The sequence below is a fragment of the Dendroctonus ponderosae genome, unplaced genomic scaffold, assembly GCF_020466585.1.
Source record: "Dendroctonus ponderosae isolate FM_Combo_2020 unplaced genomic scaffold, Dpon_F_20191213v2 Dpon_F_20191213_1, whole genome shotgun sequence".
NCBI classification, from domain to species: Eukaryota; Metazoa; Arthropoda; class Insecta; order Coleoptera; family Curculionidae; genus Dendroctonus; species Dendroctonus ponderosae.
The window spans coordinates 24,551,323-24,571,997 of record NW_026017110.1 but is presented as its reverse complement, the minus strand read 5'-3'; the positions used below and the strand labels follow the sequence as shown (position 1 = coordinate 24,571,997).

The following is a 20,675-nucleotide window of genomic DNA, read 5'->3' as shown; positions in this document are numbered from 1 at the left end:
TTAGTTATCGTTAAGTGCCTACCTGCGTCGTAAAACGCGACATTTCCATATGCGGACAAATTGGGATTTCTTACTCAAACACTTGTCTTGTTTGTGAAGAAAACGAAAATATTGAGACATAAATTTGTTTGCCACCTCGAAGGCATTGTGCGTGATTGGCTGCGAATTTCTAGGGCAACAAGGAAAATGCTGTTTTGCGCGATTTATCGATTCGATTCGCACTTAGCCGAACGGGGCAATAAAATTTAACACAAATTTAGCACCAGTTTTGTTCCAAATCAAGACAGCATTAAATAAAACTAAAAAAACATCCAATCGTTTTTAAATTAGAATGAAAATTAGAGTTTCAAAATAGTGAAAGAAAGAAAATAAATAGATTGATACAGATTCAGAATTCGAAGTTTTTTACCCCTATCAAGAATAAGCAGTTATCCACTTCATATATTTTGAGATCCTAAGAGAAACGGTTAACTTTACGATTTATCTGACTAATGTCGCTCATAAAAATTTTCAATTCCATTCAATAAGCTAGTTGAAGTCAAGAACCATTGGATTCATTCACAGAATTTTATAACTCAGCAGGATAGACAAAAAAGTTAAGATTATTTTCCCTAGATGATAAATTGCTTGCCGGTATTACACTTCGCACTTTTGGCCGATTTGTTGGCCAATTATTGAGGATCACCAGACATCGTGAATGGAAGCGTGGAACCGGGTTGCGGTCGAAAAATCGTACGATTTATTGCATACTTAGAGTACAGTAGTGAAAATGTTCTGGGGACTTTTGGAGTTATTTTTCCTTTGCTAAATGTGCAGCAACGATTCTCGAAGTAAAGTGGCAAGGAATTAGGGGTTAAGTTATTTTTTCTTTTGATTGCGCTTCAGATGTTGAAAAGCTGTGTTGTATGCAATGAATTAAGCAAATATGTAAAAAATATTAGTCGCTTCGTTGGAGGCATAAGCAAAAATGAAGATGATTTTCAACAATTAGCCCAATTCATAGCCCAAAAAAATCGGGAAAATGTGCGTAGTGTAATCTGGCATCATTCGCCGAAAACTGCAAAATTTAATTTTAGTACAGACCTATTTAGGAATTTCATGAAAATAATAAACTTTTTTTTCGGTTTTACTCCAAGTCTCCTAAAAATGTAGCCAATGAAATTCAAGTTTATAGGAAGTTTTTTCTTAAACTACTTAAGTTGTTACAATTTGTAGCTGTTTCAAAATCCTGCTACAAGTCGACCACCCCGTATAAAACATGGCAAACTTAATGCCTTCTTGAACTTCTTGCAAGATATCGACGATATTTTGTAGAATGGCCAATTTTAAGTCAAAAGCATTTTTTTAACTTTTCCTGAATTCTCAACAGTTCATGAAATAATAGTGATAAAAACGCGCAAGCAAACGTTCTGTAAAACCTTCACAACTTTTCGATTAACAAGTGCGTTGAATTATGCATTAAGTACACAAGGCGGCGGTCACATTGAGAGGCTTTAATAATAATTACAGTGCTATTGCGCTTTTATTAAAATTATTATTATGGGACAGATTGTAAGCAAGTGGCAGGACTGCATACATTAAATGACCGAATTCAAAGGATTGCAATGATCATTCTTGAAAAAGCCGCATGCAAATTAAAACTATACTGTACAAAAAACTGGGCTTCCAGTCTATCAACGCTAGGAAATAAAACTCTGAAATAAAATTTTAAAACCTTGGAATCACTTAATGCTTCAAATGTTTGTCTGCTTTGCTTGATATTTCAAAGGTCTGCAAAAATAGGATTGAAAGTCCATCTCAATATTTTATAGGATGTTGTGTATTCACAAAAATAAGCGGTGATGAATGCTTTCGAACACAAAATAAACTGAGCTCGAACCGATCTTTTTTTGCCGGCATTCAAAACCTGGGACTTTGTTCTGTATATTGCGGAGCATAGCATGTTTCTCATCGAACTGGAGAAGACATTGTCCATTGTAATCCACTAATGCTACTTTAATAGGCCACGTACCAAAAATGCACTTTTCTTGTAAAACATTAAAAGCGGAGCCCGTCCAGGACTTATCTGTATTTAAGACACAAACTAAATAGTAAAGGGAAGGAAATTTAGAAAAAGTTACCTTTTCCAAACACGTAGCTCTACATTGAGCCACCCTTAAAGGACTGGCAATATCCTGCTCGCCTCCAACGAAAATTGCTTTGGAAATGGACAAAGTCGAAAGCACCAAACACATCCAAAGATGCATCGTCGTATCGGGCACAGTTCGCAACATCAGTTTATCAACCAAGTGAAACAATTTAAAAATGAGTCTTTGCAAAAATCAAACACTAAAAAGCAAAAAACACAAATAGCATGATCGCACTTGTTGATGTAAACACTAAAAACGCATAAAGCTGCACTAGGTAAGTTTGAGAAAAGGAAGACGTGGGTAAGTGAGCGAGCGGGACAAGATGGCAACACAAATGAACAGGCACTAGGAAAAATTGATTCAACTCGATTATTTTCAGTTATTGGCGTCAAATGAAAAAAAGAGCGTAAAAAACCGGCGCTTTTTGGAGGGAACGATAAACATTCGTGTGCTCTTCAACACGTTCCGTCATGAACTAAATCGGCCGCACGCCGCACGTTCGTTCCTGAAGCTTTTCTCTTGTTGATCCCTGTCCATCGGCCTATTCGGCTACGATCGTGGGGGTTCGTTTCGACCGTTTTTTTATTTTCCTTCAGAGGGTTGTAAAAGAGTATGTGTGTGCATTGGACACGTTAAGGGGTGTTTCCATGCCGCGTGGTGGTTCTTTTGTGGTAGCAAAAATTAGCATTCTTGAAAAGAATTGGGAGGTACGGACCGGAAGAGACTTGACATGGGTTATTATCAGATAAGTTTTTTTTTACCAAATTAAACACATTTTTGCAAATTCAATTTGCAGATGTAGGGTTGGGAAGTACAGCACTTTCTTATTGTTCCTGAACAGGAATTTGAACATCTTTAATGTATATACTTTCCTGACTGTGTTTCAATTCCAAATCAAAAATAATTCCTGGGTTTCAGTCATTTATTGTCTCCATTTATCAATTAAAATACTTTTCGGTGTATTTTTCCACCTCATCAGTGTTCCTAAAATAACAGATAGTTAAAAAAAAAATTCATTAATTCAAAAAACAACCACAGTTTGTCAGCAGCCTCATCATATCACACATTAAAATACATCACAATTGCAATACTTTAAAACATTCTAAAATTAATTAGGCCTAACAGGTGATTAGTCAGGACAATCAAATCTGGGAAGATACTAGCATTCTTCGTTCAGATACTTAAATATTTTTACTTACATGTGTAGCGTTGTTGCTGCTTTAAGCCTTGGCATATATTTGGAGTATTAATTTTGTCCATTTTGGACACAAAGCGAAATACTGTTCATATTGATTTCTTTTACTTTCAGCTATTTTTCTTTGTATTTTGAGGATATTATTTTTGGTTTGCAAAATTCTTCAATATACCCGGGTGTTAGTTAATATTCTATGTTTATTTCATTGAATTAATGTATGACATACTGAGCTAAGATTGTCGGTATCCTATCTGAAATTCATACCATTGTTATGTTTTTTAATCTGTATCACTTCATGGACTCTTCTCTTATTATAATTACTCTCGTTAATCAGTATTTTTGTGTTATCAAAATCAAAATTATGCAACTTCTGTTGTGCATGCTGTGCTAATGCTATACCATTTTCGTTATTTTTTCTTAGACTATACTTATGTTCGTATATTCTTTCCTTTAGATATTGTCCTGTTTGACCTATGTATGTGTTATCACAATTCAAACAGTCTATTTTGTAAATCACATTAGGCGTGTGTAACTTGTCAATCCTAGGTTTAAATTTTGTGAAACATTCATTTGCTAAGGTGTTTTTAGTTTTTTCTGTTATGTTGATATTATGTGGTTTGAATATATTTTTTATTTTTGTGTTAATGGTGGAAAAATACACCGAAACGTATTTTAATTGATAAATAGAGACAATAAATGACTGAAACCCAGGAATTAATTTTGATTTGGAACATCTTTAATAAAACACTTGCGTTTTGTCTGCAATGGTGAAGTCAAAATCTAAGACTGGATATGAATCGTTTGGGGAAGGAATGTTAGGAAAACCTACCCTGAACTACATTATAGGGGGTTGTAAATTATCGCCTTTCGCGCGAAGAACGCTATTGTTTCAGCTCGATAGTGCGTTTGGGACCAATTTCACCTTTCAGGTAGATTCAAATTAGAAGTTTTAATTTTAGGAACATATTCAGATCATAACGTAACCCTGTCGATGTTTGTCCTATGGGGTTTGCCAAGAATTATGTTTCAGAGTAATATTTGAAACTGCAGCTTAACTAAGAAGTTTGGTTGTTGCCGTACATCTGAAAATTATCTACTTTTAGAAAGCTCTTGATTTATTTTCGTTTATTCTTGTTCCTGGTCCTAATTGAGTACAAAAATTTAGAGGGTGTTTCAGGCTTAGGAGATGTTATGATTTTTGTTTTGTGATTTAAGATTGGTCATTTATTTTAATTTTAGATTTGTTTAGAATGTGTTCCAATAAGATGTTTGCTAGGCCCTCTGTAAATGGACAAAAGTATATACAGATAAGTTAATAAGACTCTTTATTCATTTACATCATATCTTGTGGGAACGAAATGTTAGTCACAACTACTTTTGACTCTTGATTATTTCCCCAATTGATATTTTTAGTATATAAATGTGGCTTTAGAAAGTAGCCCTAAAACCGTTCATCAGTTATTTTATTCGATTTCATATTGTTCAACGTCACTCATTACAATTTTTTAATTTACAAACCATCTAAGACAGTCTATTCATATTTGGTGTATCATTTGCTCTAATTACGAGCCATTAAAAGTAAACATGGGGTAGGTTTCGAATTTATTTTATCATAGCCAGTGTTTAATAGCACGCAAGTTTTATGCGCTCTTTATCGTAATTTTATCAATAGAGCTGTCTAAGAACAGGCACAATTTGCCATTAAACGGGGGCAGATATTGAAAAAGCGCAAGAGGCAACTTTTATTAAGAGTTAAATTGTACACGTAATAAACTGTTAAAATATTTTTTGTAGGGCCTTCTCGCCTTTTTTTTATAGCTTTAATCATTAGTTATATTGTTGGTGAAATAAAGTGGACACACTTTTACAACACAGTACAAAAGTAGATTTCCGAACACGAGAACGAATCAGTATCAGCAGCGATTTGACGACTACTAACTAAAAGGGTTGCTCTCGCGATAAACAAAAAATTATGCTGCCTAAGCAATATGGCTTTGTGGTACACTGTGGTCCATAATATATATGGCTGAACTTATATTGATAATATTAAAAGCATTTTGATTATAGTCTTATTCCAACATGTATCTTCGCCACTGACTGACTACCGAACTTACATTACTTACAGTAAAACTTTGTTTTTATGTTAAAGATCCGTTATTAGACTTGCATAGTTTGGAAATTAAAACATAAACATCATAAAATCTTTTAAACTTTAATACCAGGTGGATCGGAAGCGAAGCACTTTTAACCCCAAGTTCATATTAACGTTTCCTCATAAAATCAGCTCAGGAATAGCCCTCAAAATTTTTGTTCCTATTAGGAAACACTCTGTAAAAGTGGATTGAATTTGGACCGTTTCTATTATTTTTTAATTTAAAGAAAAATTCTGTTAAGATATGAACTAATCTTTTATTTTATTGGTTAATCTGAACCGACGTTTCGAATTGGAGATTCTTGATCGATTTCACTTTTATCTTCCTGCAAAACGATATTATATTCATTATTAACATCCCACTCTTTGTATTTTAGTTTATTGTACTCTTAATTATTATGTTGGCTTGATCCCACCCTTAATTTCATACTGGATTTAGATTACTTCATTAAAGACATCGATTGCGTTATCTGTACACTTGATTGCCCGCCTGTAGTTCCTTCTTGAAAGATTTCCTCAGACACGCATTAACTGAATCTGTAATAGCAGTTTAGTTGAAAAGAAGTTAGTAGCCATTAAGTTTAAGTTTTGACCGTTGTACTCGTTGAGCTTCTTTGTGAGAGTTCTCAAGTAATTAATTGCACTAGACATTATTTCCTCGTCGTCTTAATTTAGTTGAATACGCACCTGCAAGGATTATTGCATTTTTTTAGAAACCGATTATTATTATATTCGAGTCAGAAGCTAAATGCGAAACGGATGCTTACTTGTAGTTTTCATGATGTTTCACATTTGCATTAAAAAAATTAAAGCTAGCTCCTGGCATGCGTTGAAAAGCCCCATGACTAAGTAATTTATTGATTTGTTGATTTATAGCCAGATTAGATCACAATCAAAGCAAAATTCATGCTGTTTCCATATCAATTATTTTTTCCAATATTTGGAATTAAATTTGGTCAAGTTATAAGGAACTTCCCTGCAAAGTAATTAGGTCGTCATTTGTCAATTTTCATATTTTGAAAAATGAAAATCCAGTCGAATTCCCAAAGTTTAGCAGAAGTTTGAGTTTGGTTCCTTTCCGCTTTTGAAATTTAGAGACATTCATTGCAAGTAAGGCTTTTTATTTGCAAATTAAACGATTTAACTTTTGGTTACTATTCGACTCCAGCGCTTGGTTTACTGCAAAAAGGTACTAAATTAAAATGTTATATAGAAAAAATCGAAAATGAAGAGCAATCGGGAATGGTCAACATCTGGAATAAGATAAAATATTCAAATCACTCAACTGTAACTTAACGACATTGACAAAACAGAAGACACTATAAATGGAGACAGAATTGGCAAAAGGACGGAAATATATTAGGAATTTGCTCAAAAATTAACAAATTAAAAATGAAAGAAATGACAAAGTGCAACACAAAAATTCGATTACAGAATGGAAAGAGGGCAATGAAGAGTTGACAGCAACTCTAATATTGAATTCTAAACACTGAATCTAATAGACCATCAGAATTCAATTGAATATCAACAAAAAACCTGAAATACTCCATCTAATGAAGAGGCAAATGAACTTCAAAACGGTGGTACTGAGTCGTTGTGAAGTGAAGAACCTTTTTGAGAATTTTAAAAAATTGTCGTCACCTCGACATCTAACATTTTCCCAAATCACTAGCTACTAGCAACGCATAACTTTTTCATGGTATTGCAAGTCTATGTCTTGATCTGCAGTGATTTCGAGATCTTTTAGCTGCAAAACGATGCTACTAGCAAGTCATTCTGAGGTCAGGAACTCTCTTAAGACTTTTTTTTGAATGTCAACTCCTCGGCGTCTAACATTTGCGCTATGCAAATAGAAATGAAAAGTACCGATTAAAATGTTATGCTTATGTTAGTTCACCCTACCCTATTTTGTTCACATCAAGAATGTGTGTGGAAACCGTGAAAAGCAGAAGCGGAAAAAAATCACGTCCCGGTTATATTCAAAATGAAGTTATCAAGTTTATAGCCAAAGAAGAAAGAAAAGTATTGAAGCGACTGACCTTTATAGTCAAAACAGTCCACTGTCCCAGAGCTGTATCAGCATGATTGGCCAAAGAAACTGTGAAAATTTGAAAACGTCCTCAAAATATTTTTTGCAAGTTTTTATCTCGATTTGCAGTAGTTTACTCGCGCAGCGTTATTTGCGTTAAATGTGTCATAGGCTTCAAGAAAGCTTATAAAAGTTCTCAAAACGCTCAGATTAACCAAATTAATTAGGGAAGGAATTCAGCAAATTAACATCCACTGAAAGCCAAACGTAAAAAGGAAAATTGAGGAATGAACATCAGAAGCCATCACAAACTGCCGCTCCTATTTAAAATGAATTCAGCCAGGCTCTCAGACTTACCAAGCAAAATTATCTTTAAACTATATTAAAATGAATTTTATAATTTATAAAAAAACTCAAGCTCTTGACCACTTGATATTAATTGGCTGCCGCCATCTACATATAACGTTACTTCTATTGGCACATATGAAAAATGTGTCGCAAATCCCTGATTAACTTCCACACTAGCGATTTTAATACAATTCCATTCTTCTGAAGGAACTGTTTTCGCCTAATTAAAATACATGACTCGTCCGGCTTAGTTGGAGAATTAATCCTGGCAACGAATAGAAGAAAAGTAGTTCCCCAGTACATAAACTGCTAATCAGATTCGAAACCAACAACTTAATCCAGCGATCGGAATCGACAAACCAGCTGTCTAACGGATGAAGAAAAAAACCGTCTTAAATATTGTTTAAGTGGTCGGAAATCTGACAGCTGAAGACATTTATCCACATTTGAATATTTTTGTTGGAGACATCGTGTATTTGAAGATTGGGTGACAGATGAAGGTCGATGCGTGACGATTCTACACCGTTATTGCATTAGATTAATTAAAGGCTTATTAATACTGATAGAAAGACCGATAGGTGAATGTTACGAAAACGGAATTTCTCATGAATATTACCAACATGGTCCTGGAATCATCTTGAAACCTTATTATGTGCAAATGGGCTGATGTGCAGACACCGGTTATTTTATGAATGCACCGACTCTTCCGGCCAAATGTCTTGAATATTTTATTTTAATAATGCATATTCAGCATATAAACATGTTTCTGCTCTTTGTGTGCCATAAAACAGCAGCTCAAAATTGAAAATGTATTCTATGCACGTTTGCGTTGCTTATGCCCATTTTTTGAAGATCGAGTGCTTAGCATAAACTCATTGATCTTTCAGCAATTATTTTGTGAAAATGCGCTTCTTCTTAGGACACTCTGTATATCGAAATTATTTCATAATTCATTGAAGTCACAGTCGCTTAAGTGACTGCAAATTCCAACCGAAAAAACGATCAATTGTGTATTTGCCTATTTTAAATCAATTTGTTTTAAAAATTTCAAAACTTGACAATTTTTTGTCTAACGAAACCATCTGTCTGAATCGCCACTAAAAGCCAGCCCAAAATCTTCCAATTCTCCATACACCAACTGGATAGTCCTTACTATACTGATATTTTTTCATTTCTTTGCTTAGAGCTTTTACTTTTTAAATATTTATTTAGCTTCTTAATATGATCACCAGCTGAATGAGTGGTGAGTGTAAAGTAATGAAACTTTACATTTGTTTCCAAAATCCCGCTTGATCAACGTGTTGTTTAATTGGATTATTCGCTTCAATCTTTTACGTTTGTATCTTGCAAGTAGATAAAATTAATTAGAATGAAAATAATGTTACTTCAAAAGCTTATAAACTTTTAAACAGTTATACTAATCGCACGGTTAATGATTTTTTTGAGCATCTGGACAGTTTTAATGCCCAAAAAGTTTCTTGTGAGCCCCATTCAGTTAAATCCGAAAAGGCTGACACAGAAAAATAAGTCCAGCTTTTTGCACACTCGTTCCAGTTTTGTCTTTTTGTTTAAGAGCTAAGCTGTTGCAAATTGTGAATATACATTTTGTATAGTTTTTACCTAAAACTGCTAGAAGTGCAAACAACATTTATACGAATTTTAAGGCAAAAATTATACAAACGACAATCGCTTCCAGGTACCGCAAAGTTTCGAATGCAATAAACATGATGTAAATTTTTCAATGTCACAAAATTATATTTTTCCTATAGTTTACAGTTTTAAAGTCATGTCTGGTATTTTTTTCTTACAGGCATGACTCCCAGACAGGTTTCGAAAGAGGAAACGATAAATTTAAAACCACTTCTCAAGCTTTTGATTCTACCCATATTCCTCTCACCTAGTGATGTTTAGTTTAGGAAAAATATGCGTTTTTAAGAGTACCATCTTAACTATAAGTGCGAAAAATGTCCGTTTTTTTCTTCATCGTATCCGCCCTGACGGCATCCACTGAGATGTTGGGTAAACACTTCGTTTTGTTTAAGTGGTTTTGTTTTTTGCCGCATTTGTAAAGCTTCTTGTGAATGGTGTGCTTTTCTAAGACAAATGCCCTCTTATTGCCCCCGTTATTTTTAATTCTGACAGACCGGTTGGTTTTTGCGCCTGGTATTTACCTCGAGCAGACGGATTTGTTTCAGCGGAAAATAGCTTTGAAAAACGTTCAACACTTTGAAATTCAGGTAAGTGCTTTTTTGTGTCTATCGAGACGCTAATCGTTCAGCTCGATGCACGTCTAGTCAATATCGGTAAAAAGTAGGGTAAAGATGTAGCAAAATTGGTTTTTTAAGTCACAATTGTTCATAAATTTCATAATTCTGATTAAAATGATACAAAACGTAGTTCGAGTTTTAGACTGTTGAAGCAAAGTTCCAATTTCAAAAGAAAACTGGAACGGAATAGAAATCGATTTGAGCACAGACATGGAAAATAATCTGGCTAATTAAGAACGATTTTATGTAAACAGTTTTGTAAAAATATGAAATCTTGCTCCCATTTGAAGCAAATCAGTTGAAACATGCTAAAAAGAGCAGGCGCGATCAAAAGAAAAGTTCACTGTAAAGATATAATTAATTGGGGCTAATTATCTCGCTAGGTTTATAACGATGATCCGGAGAGTCATGCAATTAATCCTGCAAAGGTAATTGCTACTCTGTCTCCTTTTTAAATTACACCATTTACAAAAGACAAATAAGCCTGAACAGCGCGACATAAGAAAGGGAAAGTTTTCTCATACTTTTGAATAATTCATTAACCGTCTCAGTTTAAAAGGCACTTTACGAGAGAAAAAACCCAATTTCCATTACGCCCACCATTAATGTAAATTGTTAATTCCAGTCCCACTGCCATCCAGCATCGAAATCAAATGCGAAATCTAAAAACAGTTTTTACGATTCTTTAATATGCCGTCTCGTCGCTGTCGGATAAGCCAAATTTACATTTAAAAAGCTAAACACAAAGCATTCCCTTTAATCTTTCTACTTCAAAACTTGGCAAATAACTCTGGATACCTGTCTGGTGAATCGGTCCGAGCTTAACGTCTAGTTAACTGGAAGCAAAATATTTATTTGTGAATTTAAAACGAATCGATTTTGGCTTTTACGAATAGAGCAGCAGCTCAAAGGATTCTTTTGTGACAGCAAACGAAATGTTCGCTTTGTTTGTTTGAATACCAGTGTTGAGACTGATTAGCTGTTTGGTTAGAAGATTTTCCTATTTTTTAATTTTTTTTCGCCCTGAAAGTACAATCATTGGTTAAATAATTATCTGTTTAAATAATATGACTAGAAATATGTTTTCGAATTTTTTTAACAATTTTACATAGCAATTTTTCAATAAAACTTTTTATAAAAAATAGACGCTTAAAACGAGAGGACAGTTGGAAAAAATATTTGCATTTCGTCCCGAATCACCCTGTATAGTGAAGGACTCTTACAAATCTCAAATTTTTTACGTAAAAAAATCCTACAAGCTTCTACATATTCACATTTTTTCAAAATCATCTCAAAAAGGTTCAACCTTTGCTTGTTTTTACAAAACTTGATAAAACAATTTTAGCAATTCAAAAGCACATAATTTTGATATGTAACTTTTTTTGAGGCACTCCACTCCATACAGTTAAAAGACTGTTGCTTAAGTCAAAAATAAGGAAGCCTGTGAGCCCAAAAAAATATTATTTGGCAAATTTCCTCAATGTCTCAAGTGTTTGATGTTAATTCTTCTGTTTTCAGTTTCTTGGGAATTTCATAGTGTTTTTAGATTGATTAAATGTGCCTATTTTCCGTTTGTTTTTCGTGCGTTTACGGGAATGTTTTTATACTTTAATTAATTTTATAATCAGATTCAAGCTAATAAAAAAACCGCCGTCAAAAAATTAAAATTTACTCAATAATTATAATTCGCTTTAAGTGTTATTCGTGTAATGCCCATAAATTTCCTTTAATAATTATGAGCCAAGAGCGACTAATTTTTCCCCATTTCGCTCTAAATTATTCGTAATAAAATTACCTTTATCTTCTCCTAAAACCGGCATTAAAACTCGCCACAAAAGAATACACTGCCAGTGTAGTGGGCACCTTCCCCTTGGGGCCCTGGGGGTGCAAAAGAAAATTGGCCGCGTTTTCCCCAAACAGCCCTAATAAAAGTTCGTCGGCGATCCTTTAGACTTTGTGAGGTACGTGCCCTTAGAATGCTTTCTGGAGGTCGCTCAGTATTCCTTAAAGGTCCTTTGTGTCTAATGAACGCTTTTTGGAGACAAGTTTCTTCTAATATTATTGTTCGTGCTGTCCAAACGTGACTGCTAAAAGGACAATGAATTAGATGCCCATGTCCAAATTCCTGAAATTCCACGTATGCCCTCAATGTGTTTTTCTGCATGGCTGGTGCGTTCTGCTTGAAAAAACTCAGAAAAATTAATTGATGGAATCGTTACGGTTTTTTCTCCTTTCCTTATAAATGGATGTTTATAACGAATTAGCTATACACACTTAACTTAAATCAGTACCTTCGCCGTTAAGCAAAAAATTGTAACGATCGAAAGACAAAGAACCATTTTCACGAGGCATCTCAGTGGGTGGCTGTAAATGAGACGACAGTGACTTTCCTGTAAAAAGTGGGTAGTGTAAGAGCTAAGCGGCCTGATGTTGCCAACTTAGTATTTTAATTGTAGTTGTAGTCCATCGTAGAGCCGGGATAAAAGGGCCGACAATGGTCGCGTCTTCATCCGACTTGTTTTATTAAAGTCGGTTTGCCACACATGCATTTTCTGCAAAAATAGTCGCTCATTGTCTATGTTGTCCCCTATGTATTGTCGTTTTGCTCGGTTGCAGTAAATGTTTCATTCGTCTTAATTTGCAAAACAAGTACCTATCGATTGAGACTTTAATAGCAGCGCCAGCTCATTCTCTAAGACAAAATGCGGTTGAACTTTTTTCTATTTAATTTGATTGTGAACTAAAAACACGCATGAAAGAATGTTGAATCTGGAAAACAGACCGACTAGTTTTTCAAGGGATTCCTCAAATATATCCAGTTAAGTAGACGATATAAATTTGCAACCATTTTTCAAAGCAAATTAACTGTAGTTTGTTCTTCTATCGTTTAAGATGCAAATTGTTTCTCTGGCTCCCTCGTGTCAAAAAAGTGTTTTATTGCATGTTCCTCTTAATATTGTCATTTTTATTTGCTTCTCTCCAGTTTTCTATATTCTTTCAAAAATTTAGACATTGTCTGTTGTTAAACATTTGTAAGAGTATTCAAAGAAAACACCTTGACACTCATTTGTACTACTGTAGTTCAGTTTTCAACTGGGTGTTAAGGCGTTTTCTTTGAATAAAACAATTACACATTTTGCTCGGTCTCCACCAGTAAAATTTGTACAACTTGTGAAGACGAAAATGAACGGCAAAGAGAAAAATAGTCGGTTTGCTACATATTTTTTTGAAAAGACTATTTTTCTCTTTGCTGTTCATTTTGGCCTTCACAAGTTGTACAAATTTTACTCGTTCTCCACTGGCCTCACCTTATTAATTATTGTTTAATATGTCTTTGCTTGACTTGGTTTTGAAGAAATATTTTGTTGCTTAAAATCAAATCAACCAAATTTTTGTGGGAGTCAAAAGAACTCAGACACTTAACTTAACAGATCTTTAAACTCAGATGATTACGAATGGGATTATTTTTATTTATTCCTGTTTTAATTGGATTCCGTAATAGTTGGAAATTGAAACTAGTTGAAGTTAGTGGTTCAACTTGTAAACAATATTTTGCATACGCCCAAAAAATTAATTCAAATTAAAATTGATGATAGTGATTGAAATGAAGCTTGGAAAAATTTAACTGAGCAGCAGAAAGGGACGTTTTGAACCGTTAATTAATCATTATCCACAGAGGACATTGAGAAAATAATTTAATCAAAATATAATAAAATCAAATACATTTTTAAATAGAGATGTTTTTTGTGGAATTGTATACGATTCCGAGAACCAACAAGTTTTCAAGAAGTTGTATAATAAGTACAGAATACAGTTTGTTTCTACGAATAAAAACTGCTCAAATACCGTTTCTTCAAAAACATGTTCTTCTAATTATCAGGTCAAACTGAACATGTTGACAATTTTGAACAGAACCGAACGATTCGGAACAGCACGACAGTTAAGTAATGGAGTTTAAAAAGCCAATTGGACAGTGTCCAGCAGCCATTGTTTCGGACAAGTCGAAACCTTTTTACGAAATAAATTGAGTTTTCTTCAAATACAATAATACGCATTGATCACCCAAGAACAACAATCTATCAAGGTGACAGCAGGGAACGTATAGAGCCGTTTTGACCCGATCTAGTTTTTGCATCGGCTGCAAAATAAGAATTACTTCTATCGGAAATAAATCACCCACTGTCTTTCGTTTTTCTCAATTTCCAAAGAAATAAATATGGGACAGTGGCGCGACAGATACAAAAGATTTTATCGGCCTTCTACATTTTTCGAAAGAGTACGCAACGTGATTAAAGTAACTGGATCAATGTTTCCATCAACTGTTCTGTCCTAGGAATTCGTACAAGATGATAATAATCTGGACATAGAAGTTCGAAAAACGAAAAAATTAACAGAGAGAATGAAATTTTGTTTATGGAATAGATTTATAGACATTATTTAAATTCGTAAAATGCTTCAAGAGCAACTTACTTTCGCCAGCTACTTTTTAAAATTCAGTAGAATCTTATTCCTAGCTTGTTTCTTATAACAATCAGGAATATTTTTTGCCACTTTTGCCTGTATGTTAAATGGTAAATCGTCCATCAATTGAAAAGGCCGAATGACAGAAAAAACGAATTAAACTCGAAATAAATTAGCATACAACTTTCTTGCTAAAGCAGAAAACATAAATTACAATATCCGATTTCTGGCAATCTATTTAATTAATGATGATCCACCACTGGCCGAAGGCAGCAGGACGAACAGATTTCGTTATTATATGTTTTTTGTTCTCATTTAAGGTAGCAAACGATGCCGGGAATGTCCATTGTCAAACTTTTTACTTCTATAATGTTCCATTTACCGGGAGATTGTTTTATGTGGCATGAAGTTGCGAACTTTTTAGGGCCCAAATGAAAATACTAATGGCTGTATTGCAAAAAGCTAGTTTACGAATTATTCCAACATTCCCATTTAGATTGAGACAAAAATGTTGCGATTCACTTCGATATTGTGATTACTAGATAGTTGCAATGCAAGCAGAAAGAATTTTCAAACGAATTTTAGCTGTTTGGTGCTATTTTTGGAAAAATTAGGGCTGATATTCTACCAGGCAATTATGAAAATGTTGCAAAAGTGGGCTGGTGATTGGGTACGGTGGGGTTACTTTAACTCGGAATCTCAAGTTCACTCAGAGGAAAGGAATTTTTGGCAAAAGTAGATTTGACATCAGAAAACGTTTGTTATTCTCCAACAACCACCCACAGTTTTCATGTAAAAAATGCAATATGTTCCAGATGCAAACTTTCATTTTGCTCCTTTCGGTTTGCTAACCAAGACAACTTCAATTTGAGAAAAAACCTCGCTAGTTACATCGGCTTTTTAAATCACTTGAAACCACTTTGGTTATGGGTTGACGTTGCAGTTTGGTGCAATATGAGTACCAGCTAGACCATGACTGAAAATCGCATTAAATATCTAATTGCTGTGAGCAATGGCGAAAAAAGTAAATTTCAATTTATCCACTGGATGGGCAAAAAGGGGCTGCATCTTTCCGGCTCCCGATGCCCGAAAACCGACAAGTGCCGTTTTGGAATGCTGGAGTTTTTATCCAGTAGCTCATTCGGACTAAAACTAGTGCGTTGAACTCGTCACAGATGGCAGAGCATGCAGAAAAACCCGTCTTTTACGCACCGCGGATGGCCGGTCTTGCTCATCCAATCCGCCTCTTCTTTGGTTCCTCTTGACTTTGTTGTGTGTCGTCGCTTTTTCAATTAGACTTTTTCTAATGCGGTATTGTCTTTAAAACAATGATACGGCATTTTTGTATTTGGCTCGGTAAATTGAGTCGTAATATTTCGGATAAAGTACAGCTGGTAAAGAGACAATGGTCGATTGTTGCCTAAACTAAAAACTGTTTTAATGATTTTTCGATGTTCCCTAAAATGCCTTTTTCAATGCAAATTTGAGCGTTGGCTAAAGAGGCAAATCACCCTTAAGTTACTTCATCAGGTATAACGCTTTTCGGCTAAATATCTGAACAGCAACTGCTGTATCTTCAAAGTGTTTCAAACTGGAATTATAATACATTGAAAATCCTGCAGTTTAAAGCAGTTTCCCAAGCCAATAAAAATTCCACTACGTTCATTGTGAGGGAAAAGCAAAAATTAACCCCCGAAACATCATCTATCTAAATTTCGAAAATGAAGAGCGTTAATTATGCAACGAGATCCGGTGTAAGGGAGGGTTTGGAGGGACCGGTAATTACGCGTATCGCATCTATCTCCGGACACACCGTCAGACTTCCGAACAGGGGAGATGACGCAACTGGAAACAAGTATTAAACTTGGTTGTTTCACAGTTTCCGTCGGGATAACTTAAAAATTCATAATCATTTTAGGAGCTTGGCAAAAATCGGCTTTGGAAGGCGACTTTGCATCACCATGAAGCATTGATGAGCTTCGAGTAGGAATTTAAAAGGGTTTTGTTAGGAATTGATTAGAAACATGTTATGTTTTTGCAAAAGTTTTACAGTTGTTTTTGGAAGAAGTTGAGATCGTATTTCGAAAATTGCTAGTTCTGGTCATCAGTAGTTGAAAAGGTTTCTCCTGAAATTTCGGATAGTTGCCGCCATTTAAACTGGCCAGAATTTCGACAATCGACAGAAGCAGCTTCGAAACAAATCTCGAACATGTATTTTGAACTAGTTCTTCCTCTGCATGTACATGGACGTATAACATCAGACTTAGGAAAACAAGCCTTGTAGGTAAAGAAAATTGTCCAAATGTGTCGTTATGAAACTGCAGCCTTAGTTTTAAAAACTCCTATGTTTTAAACTAATCCCTCTAAACAGCGTAAAAACTGAAATCTGTAACTTGGATGAAAGAAGCTTCAATTTTCAAAACTGCATTTGATTTTTCCCAAAATTGCAATACTTGCATATTATAATTTTTCCAGCTTAGACGTTGAAATAGTTCGAAATCACGGTGCACCTTTGCCTCGAATCGAAAATTTATAATTGCCCAACGGAGATTCGAATAAATGATACTTCAGCCTCGAGTGGTACATAATTTCAATTAACTGGTAGTTTGAGTGGATTTTTGACAATTTTTTTTAAAGTGCCTGCCAAAAGCTGCAATTTGGGCATACTACTTAGGCTCAAAAGATCATAAGCTGCGAACTGAACCAATTAAAAGGATTTTACCGTTATTTCAACAAGAATTCAGTCGACAATGTTGCAAAAAAGTACATTGAAAGTTTGGCCTGCTTTTTGAGAACTTTCCATGTAACATTGAGCAAATGCAGCCTCATTGTGCTCGTTAAGATGCAAAACTTGATAAGTTCCAGGTTAGCCTGGCTAGAGTGCAGAAACTTTTGATTACCTTAAAAGAGGCTTCGAATATGTATAAGACTGAATTACATACAATTGGCGGTTTGCTCATTTAAAGAACTTTTGAAAGTGACCAAAAACCCCAAGTTTGTATGTGGTAGGTAAGAATGCAAAAATGTTCATCTCAATTGAAGCATTTGAAAATTTTTGATTCCCGTACTTCCACCAGCACAACGATACAACATCGTCCATGGTTCAGTAAGTTTACAAAGATTCATGTTGGAACGAAAACACGTGCCTAATTTTCTTTGAACCCGACGTCTTCGACCTTGTCGTAATTCCTTTCAAACTTTCCTAGCTTCTCTGGAGCTTCCAGCTAGTATTTGTGGAGCGAAATGAACAATTCCCTTTTGATTGCGCTGACTTTCTAAATAATTAAAGAACTAGTTAGCGTCTTCCGGAAAGTTCCTTTCAGCGCAATGTATTCGGGTGAAATAAAATTATATTCAATTGCTAGGTATGCATGTCTTCGCGCTTTGAAGCGCCGCTGATGATGGAAATATACATCAAAGTGATATCCAGAGAGAAAACCTCAAATGCAATTTCTGGCGATCCCACCTGAGATGCAGGAGCGCTTGTCTTTCACCTGTGCCATAATGAATCGTCGACGAAATCCTGGCAGCCGTTGACAGGTTGGATCCGATGCAGCTGTTTCTCGCCCACCTATTTATTATTAAATTTGCAATTTTTACAAAATTTAATAGAAACTAGCGTTGGAAATTTATGTTCACGCGTGGAAATTGTCTCGACCGTGCACTGACAGAGATGGATTATGACGTTGGGGATTCTTTCCACGATTTAGGTTACAGATAAATCATGTTGCGTTGCTTACATCACTTCCACGTTCCACTTCTAATGGATGTCGCATGTTAACAAAGTGCCAACAAATTGAATAAACTCGCTTACTTTTACAAACATCTACACGCCACAATAATAATGGCACTAATTTTATTCTCTCCTAATATTCCTCTCAGCTCAAAGCTCAAAGGCACAATTTAAGTGTTGTCCAGATTGGATTGGTGCAGCTAAACCATGGGCACTTTTCTCGCATCCTTCGGCTGTCGTAAAGTGCTAATAGACCCGTGCCCCTTATAGCGCTACCTGTCCGGATTACCCAAGAAATATTGTTTCATTTCATTTTATATTGCTGCCGGAATCCCGATTGTTTTGTTTTTCTAACGAGAAAACGGCGTATCAAGGGCGCCCATGAGAATTCGCTCTAGCGCCTTTTGATTGGTCACAGCTGATAAACGTTTGCTCTAAATCAGCTCTATCTCATGTACCAGGAAGTTTCCAAGCGTTATGGATAGATCTTTTTTATTCCATTTCCGAATGGTCGTAAAATGCTTTTTACGTCGCAGTAGCTTTAGAAGCGACGGTTATAGTCTGTACAGCACTAGTACACTGTCGGCAGGGTGATTTTTGCTGTTGGAAGCGAAACGTTGTATAGAATGCCAGTATAACTTACTCAATGTTCTTTAGTCGGTGGCTGCTGTTGATGCAAATTTTGATTTCTAGAAATGCCCACAAATCTTTCAATTTGTGTTTTAAATATAGTATTTGATGCAAATAATATGTTGGAAAAAAAAATGTAAGAATAAATAATGGCGCATTTAAATTTCAAATGCAAACGCTTTGATTTCAGTTAATACGCCTCGATAATTACGGATCCATTACGAATTTTAACAAATTGTAACGACTATGTATAATTATGAGCTTTGTTTTGCATCTAGTTTGCATAATTCTTCCAAAGACCCCCTTTTAACTGATGAAATAGGAAATTGCACCAAAAATGCGCATAATGAGGGAGGAATGGACGGTGTACATTCGCAAAAATCAGGACCGGATCGGATGCGAATCCAAATCCCATTTCCCATTGAGTGGATTTCAGGTAACTTTCCTTTCCAGCAACTCTTTTCCCGGCAAATTATTTTATCAACTGTTAATGTTTTCTGAAACTTCCTTGAAGATACCGATCAATTTCACATTGTAGAATCGTTCCAAATCCGGCCTATAACACCACGTTATTACCCAAAACTTTTGCATCAGTTTAAAAGCAATTATATTTAAATGAAGCCGCTAATGTATTCTCGAAATTATCTTCGGCGCTAACAAATTTGGAAGTTTATGCTAAAACTGAGCGAATCTACTCCATAAGCCTCTGTTACTTTGAAACTATTAAAATTATCATAATATTTAGAGAAAATTCAGGACGCCATAGGCATGTATATTATATGTTTATTTATGTAAATTGGAAAATTGCCTCGAACCATGGGGGATAAACAAAAGGCTTTCGGGACCATTTTACCGAAAATATATCTACATGTATAATGCGGCGTGGATGGTACGAATTCATTTATATTTTAATCATCCTTGTTTCATAAGGCTGATTTGATGGATATCTTGGTTTAGTTGCAACAAGATTGATTCACAGGAAATTCGCGTTTTTGAGTGGTTTTTTCTATGGGCTCCGGAGGGTTTTGGGCATTTCAACCACTCAATTTCGCTCAGTGGTGTATGCAATATGATAATTTATAACATTTAATTAGGGAATAGCTAATTCCATATGAGTGTATTTGCCGCATGTGCATTTAATATCATAATTAATGTTTTCTCGCGAATAATTTACCGCGACTGGGAATGTTTCTCGTTGGCATGGAACATTCTGTATCGCAACTTTTGCCAATCCATCACCTAAATTACCTTGAAAATCTTCAATGGGTGTCGGCGTTGTAAAGTACTGGTTTCGACCTTTACATCTCATCATATCATTAGAACTTTTTCAGGAAGGCGCGAATCATAGAAAAAAGTAATAAATATTTCAAATTTCTGTCTATCGTCGGGGTTTAAGCCGTAAAAATAATGATCGTGTTTAAAGGGAACTTAAGGAATGAAGACGTTTTTTGATCCTTGACCTACACACATTTTCGCTTCTAATATTGATTTTTGAACAGAAAAAACTTCTTTTGAAAGTTAAACTTTGTGTTATTGTATTGAAATACCGGTCAAAGATAATCAGGCAAAATTAGTTAATACCTAGAAGTAGCTTGTTTCTTCTAATTTGTTCAGAGTTTTTTTCATATTTGAATGCAATGAATACGCAACATTATTCTCCTGTAAAATACATTAATATTTTGTCTTCTGTCCTCAAAAACGTGGCCTTTATGGAACTTCATTTTCATTTTT

General features: G+C 35.0%; 2 protein-coding genes across 2 annotated transcripts in view; one reads left to right on the top strand and one right to left on the bottom strand.

Moving 5' to 3' along the window:
- LOC109539162 overlaps positions 1-2,619 on the bottom strand; it is a 95,851-nt gene extending 93,232 nt beyond the window's left edge. Inside the window, exon 1 of the mRNA XM_048670610.1 lies at positions 2,121-2,619. Within this exon, the coding sequence (XP_048526567.1) occupies positions 2,121-2,273 (153 nt within the window). The 5' untranslated portion in view covers positions 2,274-2,619. The remainder of the gene's footprint in view (positions 1-2,120) is intronic.
- Positions 1-20,675, top strand: part of LOC109543110 (phosphoserine aminotransferase) — a 65,828-nt gene that overhangs the window by 9,360 nt on the left and 35,793 nt on the right. The gene's annotated exons all lie outside the window — the stretch shown is intronic.